An 8,082-nucleotide genomic window follows, 5' to 3' on the forward strand; every position below is an offset into this window, starting at 1 on the left:
GAGGGGGGAGGTGAGGGGTGGGGAGAAGGAGGGAGGGAGGAGAATCAGGCTGGGGAATTGGGCAAACTCCACAGCACTTCCGTGTATCCCGGCTGGGCAGGGACGGCCGGCTCCGCCCTCCCGCCTATTCCTGGTTTCTTTCCTTCTGGCCGTCGCCGTCACTCGCTTGAGCTGAGACTGGAATGCATGAGGGAGGAGACGACCCTGGAACTAGGGGGCTGCGGGCCTCCAGGATCAGTTCCTAGGGCGGCCGCACCCCCGAATCCGTCTGTCCTCGCGGGGAGACACCTCTCGCCCAGAGGGGCCTGAGCGCCGCGCGGGGGAGCTCGCCAGCTGCCGCCGCCTCGCCTCCTGGACTCCGTCACCCTCCTGCCTTTTCCGTGACGCAAGTGGAGGAAAACTCCGAAAGTTTGCGAAGCGTGGGGCTACCAGGAGGGCTCCAGAGCCGGGACCCCGGAGAGGGGGTTGAGGAAGGGTGCGTGGAGAGCCGCAGACGTCCCCTTACCTCTCACCTGCTCCCCACCGCCGCCCCGGCGTGGTGCAGCCTGGGGATTGTTCTCTGGAGGGGGCCCCAGAGCCAGCTGCACCCTCACCGAAGAAGCCTGAGTGGCTTCTTCGCTGCAGGTCCTAATACCCTAGCCAGAGAGGGCCAGGAGCACCCCTGCCCTGGGCGACTTCCTAGAGGAGGAAGGACAAGACCCTACATCTGTAGCAGCAGGGAACAAGCTCTCAGGCACAATCCAGTTCCCTCTTGCTTTGTGCGGCGCGGGGACACTGGATGTTCTGTCTTTGCCAGCAGCAGCGGGAGAGGGGTGGTGGGGGTAGGCTTCTGGGAAGAGGCAAGGGGATTTGACCCTTGGTCAGCTCATTCAGAATACTGGGCACTAACTCAGGCACTATGCTGGGCACTGGGGCTTACAGCACAACAAGGCAGTCAGGGTTCCTGCCATGGAGGGTTTACAGTCCACCCTCGTGTCCTTGATTCATCCATTCTGTCTTTATTCAATCATGCATTCAAGGAAACATTACCTGAGTAACTATTCCATACCAGACCCCTAGGCTACAAAGATAAGAAAGAAAGTATCCTCCCAGCAGCTCAGATGTATTGTGACAAGTAAACAGATGCTCCCCGCTCTGTGTGACCAGTATCATGAAATGTGAATGGGAGGGCACTGAGCCCAGCCTGGGTGGAGCAAGGATGAAGAAAGGCTTCCTGGAGAAGGTGCCTAAGGTGAGGCAAAGGTTTCAGCCACTACTCTCCTTCCTGGCTGTGCCCTGGTGCCTTGCCTACCTACCCCCTCCAGCCAGAACTTCCTTCCCTCTCATTCTCACTCTTCCCACTTGTTGCAGATTAACTGGCACAAGGTAGCGCTGCTAAAGGTGTGCACCCTCGGCTATTCTGAGGGGTGTGAACTGCAGGCCTCAGGCTCCAAACCCAACTTCATTAGTGCAGTGAGTAGATTCTATTTCCTATGCAGGGCTGGCATTTGAACAGAATAAAGGCTTTTATGTAGTCCAAACCTCGGAAGTCCACGTATTAATTTGCACAGAGAAATACAACTGTGAGGCAGACCTGAATTTTTGCATCAACAGGTCAAGGCAGTTTGGGCTGCTCCTTGGGAAGCCCAGTTACCAGGTTAGCCCAGTGAACTTGGAACTGCCAGGATGGGAAGAGGGGACGGTATGACAAGTCTCTCAGTCAAGAAACCTTGAGATCTCGTCCTCTGCCATGGGGCAGCCTTGATTCTAAGGATTCAGTTCAGCCTAGTATCTCTGTGACCAGAGTCTGAATATGTTTCCCCCAGCTGCTTTTGGGATGCCCCTTTTCTGTGATCTCTTTCTGTTCACAGAGCCTCTCTCCAGACTGCGTTTGGCAATAGCAACTACTTCTTTGGTGTTTGCTGAGTGCTAGACACTGTTGTAACCATTTTACCTCCACTACCTCAATACAGTTGATGGGATTTCTGCTCACCCAACTGGGGTCCTAGTCTAGCCCTACTCCCCTAAGGAGCCCACAGCCACCACACTGATGGTCCTTAGTTGTTTCCCGAACACTTGGGTCACACGTTTACAGATCAACCATCCTGGATTTACTTCCACATCTGTGCTGGGTGGGTTTTTCTAACTCTCAGGGGCCACCCTTATTTCCAGGTTCTTGGGGGAAACTCACTCTCCAGCCTGACAGAGATTTCCAGAACCTGTATCTTCCATTCCCTCCCTTCCAGGGACCCTCAAGCCTAGGGGTAATGGAACCCCTGGTCACTAGTCTCAGGAAATTGCACTAATCTTTGTGGTTTCCCTACACCCTGCCCATTTCTTTGGAAAAAGTCCCTTTATTAAATTCTCCTCACATTATTTTAATTGGAGTGTGTTCTCTTTCCTGCTTGACCCTGATTTGTGCACAGAAAACAGCATCCACCCCCTATCCAGGCATCTACCTTTCCTCCTTTAGGAAAGAAGTCAGCAAGGGAGATCTGTGGCCAGTGGCTTCCAGACTGACCCCGCTGGTGGCAGCAGGGAGGACAGTGGACTATTACTGTAGTAATGCAGACAAGAGATGATGAGAGGTAGGGCAGGGTTAATGGGCTAGAGAGAGGTAAATCTGGGAGTTTATGAAGGTAGAATTGACAGAAATGGCAACCAACAAGAGGTGGGTATTGAGGAAAGAGTGAATTCACATCTTTAAAAAATAGATTCTCAACTCTACTCCCCCTACCAGCTACTGCCTCATTTCTCTGCTTGCCTTTGCAGCAAAATTCCTCAAAATAGTCATCTATACTAGCTGGCTGCAATTTCTTTCCTCTCTTTCTCTTCTTAAACCCCTCCAGCCAGTCTTCCACCCTCACATTCCACTGAAACTATTCTTGTCAAGATCATCAGTAACCTGTTATTCTCAGTCCTCCTCTTACTCAACCTCAGTAGCATTTGACCAGGTTGATTGCTCTTTCTTCCTGGATACACTTTCTTCACTTGCACTGGGGAGACCATAATCTCCTGGTCTCCCTCTACCTTGCTCATCCTCTTCTCTCCAATAATTCTTAACAGTAGAGTGACTACAGAAGAGTGGTCTTCTTGTCTTCTCCATCCATATTCACTCCTTTGATGATCTCACACAGGTACCATCTATCTGCCAATAAGTCCGCCCCCCCCACTTTTTTTTTTAAATCTCTAGCCCAAATCTTTCTCTAAAATTCCAGACTCACATATCTTTCTCCTTGACCTCTCCCCTCGGATGTCTAATACACATCTCCAGCCCAACATGTCCAAAACTGAATTTCTGATTTTGCCCCCCAAACTTGGCAGCCTTCCCCATCTCAGGTGATGAGTACTTTCTTCCACTTGCTTGGGCCAAAAATTGGAGCCATCCCTGACTCTTATCATCATCCTGGGACTCCTCTCTCGTTGGCACCTCACTACTGCTCTTCTGGTCCCAGCCACCATCTTACTCGCCTGATCACTGCACCAGCTTCCTAATGATCTCTGTGTTTCCACCCCTGCCTCCTGACAGTCTATTTTCAACACAGTAGTCAGAGTGATCCTCTTAAAACATAAGTTAGATGGCAGTCCTTTGCTCAAAATGCTTCAATGTCCTCATATCATTCAACAACAACAAAAAAACCCCAAAGTCCTTACAAGGGCCTATGAACCTCTGTTATCTGAGCAGCCTTTCCTCCCCTCCTAGCCCACTCTGCTCCAGCCAAGATGGTTTTATTACTCCTCTTCTGACATGCCACATTCCTGTCTTAAGGCATTTGCATTGTTTCCTCTTCCTGAAATGCTCTTCCCCTACATTGCTAAACCCCTATAAAATATCACCTTCTCAATAAGACCTATCCTGAGATGCCCTACTTAAAATTACAGCCCATCCTCGCCCCAAGCTCTCCTATATCCTGCTCAGTTTTGTTTCATAACTTATCACCTGCTAACACGTATAATTTACTTATTATGTTTATGGTCCAGGGAGAAGGAAGTTAACCAAGAGTCCTGCTGCAGACATATTGAGCAAAGGCTGAGGATGGAAGGGAGCGAGGCTGGCAGAATATGAAGGGTGGGGATGAAGTACAACTGGGAGATGATATTTGCACCATAGATAACTCGTTAAGGATTAAGATCCAGAATATATAAAGAACATCTTCAAATCCATTCGAAACAAAAGAAAATAATCTGTTGGGGGCCGGCCTGGTGGCACAGCAGTTAAGTGTGCACGTTCCACTTTGGTGGCCCGGGGTTCGCTGGTTTGGATCCCGGGTGCAGACATGGCACCACTTGGCAAGCCATGCTGTGGCAGGCGTCCCACATATAAAGTGGAGGAAGATGGGCACAGATGTTAGCTCAGGGCCAGTATTCCTCAGCAAAAAGAGGAGGATTGGCAGCAGTTAGCTGAGGGCTAATCTTCCTCAAAAAAAAGAAAAGAAAAGAAAAGAATCTGTGTTAGTTTCCTATTGCAGCTGTAATAACTTACCACAAACTTAGTGGCTTAAAATAACACAAATTCACTATATTACACTACTGGAGACCAGAAATCCAAACTGGATTTCACTGGGCGAAAATCAAGTTGTCAGCTGGGGCTGTGCTCCTTCTGGAGGCTCTAGGTAAAAATCCATTTCTTTGCCTTTTCCAGCTTCAAGAGGCTGCCCACGTTCCTCTGCTCTTGGCCACCTTTCATCCTGAAAGCCAGCAATCACATCACTGGGACTTCTGCTTGAATCATCACCTCTCCTCTGACTCTTCCACCCACCTCTTTCACTTACAAGGACTCTCGTGGTGGTGGGCCCTGTGGCTGAATGGTTAAAGTTCCACAAACTCCACTCTGGCACCCAGGTTTACAGGTTCGGATCCCAGGTGTGGACCCACTCCACTCATCAGGACGCATCCCACATATAAAAAAGTAGGCACAGATGTTAGCTCAGGGCAAATCTTCCTCATACACACAAAAAGGACTCTTGTGATTATATGGGATCCACCCAGATAATCCAGGATAATCTTACCATCTCAAAATCCTTAATTTAGTCTTATCTGCAAAATCCCTTTTGTCATCTGAGGTAATATATTCACAAGCTCTGGGTGGACATCTTTGGGGAACCATTATTCTACTTACCACACAATCCAATAGAAAAATAGACAAAAGACATGAGGCATTTCATAGAGGAGGAAACACATGCAAAATTTTTATTCATCAGGGAAATGCAAATTAAAATCACAATGAAATACCATCACACATTCACCAGATTGGCAAACATTTCAAAAAACTAACAACCAAGTGTTAGTGAGAATAAGAAGCAAAGGGAACACTCATGTGCTGCCAACGGGGTATAAATTGGTATGAGCCCTTTGGGAGACAATTTGGCAAGATCTAGTAAGGTAGAACATGCACATGCTTTAAAACTCAGCAATTCTACCCCAAGATATATACTCGAAACTACTGCATATGTGCAACAGGAGACCTACAATAATGTTAACAGAAGCACTGCTAAAAACAGTCCCTTCAAAAAATTCCAATAGGAAAATAGATTAATAAATTGTATAGAGCTAAACAATGGAATGTTATGCAGCAGTGAAAAAAAAAAAGGCAACTACAGCTACATACAGTTAACTCCATATGGTGCGATGTCTTCTAAGCAACACTTCTCAAATGTCAGTGTGCATACACTTTACCTGGGGATCTTGTTAAATGCAGATTCTGATTCTGTAGGCCAGGAACGGCAATTGAAATTCTGCATTTCCAACATGTTCTCTGATCCACGGGCTACACTTTGAGTAAGAAGGTTCTCTATATATTTAGGGACGTATGTATAGTGATAAAATTATTTTTCTCTTTAAATAAAAGGTAAAAATAGACACAAAATTCAGGAGGATAAACACTTTACCTCTGGCTAGGTGAGTGGCTGGAATAGGTAGATGAATTGGTTCTGGTTATATTTTCTTAAACTGGCTGTTGGGTTCATAAGCATTCATTATACTTTATAAATTAGGTATCTTACATATATTATTTTCCATATATCAAGTATATTTAAAAAAATGAAAAGCACACAAAAATAAGATGATCAGCAAAGAAGCTAGGTGGCGTCAAAGGCTTGGACAAATAAAGAGGTTAGTCCTACAGCGTTACACTCAGGTATAATTTAGGGATATAACTAGCTGAAACAGCGTTAAATTTAATTCAGTACTCAAACCAGAAATCCACTCTGTCAGGCTAATTCGTCTGAGCCCAGACTAAAGGGTCAGGACTTGTACTTACTATCCAAGTTTCTTAAACTTGCTGGGTTTTATGAATCACGGGGCATTCTCGTCAACAATACAGATTCCCAGGTGGTTCCCGTGGAGATCTCGATTCTGTGCGTGTGGGAAGCGGCCCGAGAATCAGTATTTCATATGTCCGGGGACGCCCAGCTCCGCTAGGCAGGGAAAAACCGCTGCGCCCGCCAGCCGGGTGAAGGACCTGGCGCTGGAGAAAGGCGGGGCTACCCTAGTCAGCCCCCGGGGCGGCCGGCTATGGAAAGCTCCCCACGAGGTGGGAGGAACCAAACGGTGAGTTAGCACAGTAAACCCAATCAAACAAGCGCGGCGGTCACCCCTCTCCCCAGCAAGTGGCCTCTTTAGCTTTTAGGGGAGGCTCTCCTGAGAGTCCCTAAAAGGGGGAAGTCTGAATGAGAGGAAATGATTACCGCACTCGGGGACGCGTTCTTGGCAACTTAAACCCGCGCAGACTCACCTCGGGACCCGGGACCCGGGACCCGGCACCCGCCCCGCCCCTAGCCTCGCCTCTCTCGGGTGCTTTTTCCTCCCTCCCTCCGCGAACAGGAAGCAGAGGAGACACGCTAGACGCAGATACGGAGGCGTGCCCTACCCTGACCAATGGAAGTCGACGGCAGGGTCTTGAGTCTTTCCGTCATTGGCCAGGAGCCCGAGGGCGGCCCGGTCTTCGCGCGCCGAGGCGGAAGTCGCGCCGGCGCGGGTACGCGCGTTCAGCCTTGAGTTCTGCCGTTTCGGCGGCCGCCATCATGGTGCGGAAGCTTAAGTTCCACGAGCAGAAGCTGCTGAAGCAGGTGGACTTCCTGAACTGGGAGGTCACCGACCACAACCTGCACGAGCTGCGCGTGTTGCGGCGTTACCGGCTGCAGCGGCGCGAGGACTACACGCGCTACAACCAACTGAGCCGCGCTGTGCGCGAGCTGGCGCGGCGCCTGCGCGACCTGCCCGAGCGCGATCCGTTTCGCGTGCGCGCCTCGGCCGCGCTGCTGGATAAACTGTATGCTCTCGGCCTGGTGCCCACGCGCGGCTCGCTCGAGCTCTGCGATTTCGTCACAGCTTCGTCCTTCTGCCGCCGCCGCCTGCCTACCGTTCTCCTTAAGCTGCGCATGGCGCAGCATCTCCAGGCCGCCGTGGCCTTCGTAGAGCAGGGCCACGTGCGCGTGGGCCCCGACGTGGTCACCGACCCCGCCTTCCTTGTCACGCGCAGCATGGAGGACTTTGTCACCTGGGTCGACTCGTCCAAGATCAAGCGGCACGTGCTGGAGTACAATGAGGAGCGCGATGACTTCGATCTGGAGGCCTAGCGGTCTTCCCCCGCCACGGCTGGATTTTATGCATGAAGAAGTTGAGATCTGAAGCTTGAGATTTTCTGGTGGCGCTCTCCTTAGGATTGTGTAAGCCAGTCGTCAGTTCTTAAGAACTTGGCTCCTCAGCTACAGGCTACGCACAGAGGGTACGCCCCTGTATTCCACGAAATTTTCTTAGGCCTTGGACTGTTGATAATTGAATGACTGCCTTAAAAGATGATGGGAGGCGGTTTTGTGCTGCACTGGGGAATTGTTAGGGTCTTGTGCCTGAAACATTGTAGTGTAAAAGCAAGAACTTTGTTCCCCCCACCCCCAGCTATTCCTTTATTTTGTAGCAGAACAGTTTGGTTCAATGTGTTTAATTCGAGTTCTTGCTCCTGATCATGATTAAGCTGTGTACAGATGGGGAGAATTTGGTTTCAAGTTTTCATAAAATGGGTGAGATTTTAGTGTTCAGGGTCCCCTTCGTTTAAAGGAATGCTTTCCTAATGCCAATAAATGGGCCAACTGCTTTGTAAGTGTA

At 49.5% G+C, this 8,082-nt stretch overlaps 1 protein-coding gene across 1 annotated transcript; it reads left to right on the plus strand.

Annotated features, from left to right (window-relative positions):
• Window positions 1-6,359: 6,359 nt before the first annotated feature.
• IMP3 (IMP U3 small nucleolar ribonucleoprotein 3) lies at window positions 6,360-8,082 on the plus strand. Its single transcript, XM_014841415.3, has 2 exons — window positions 6,360-6,528; window positions 6,802-8,082. Exon 2 carries the CDS (start codon window positions 7,002-7,004, stop codon window positions 7,554-7,556), a length of 555 nt encoding a protein of 184 aa, XP_014696901.3. The 5' UTR covers window positions 6,360-6,528; window positions 6,802-7,001; the 3' UTR covers window positions 7,557-8,082.

The sequence above is a fragment of the Equus asinus genome, chromosome 2 (genome assembly GCF_041296235.1).
Source record: "Equus asinus isolate D_3611 breed Donkey chromosome 2, EquAss-T2T_v2, whole genome shotgun sequence".
NCBI classification, from domain to species: Eukaryota; Metazoa; Chordata; class Mammalia; order Perissodactyla; family Equidae; genus Equus; species Equus asinus.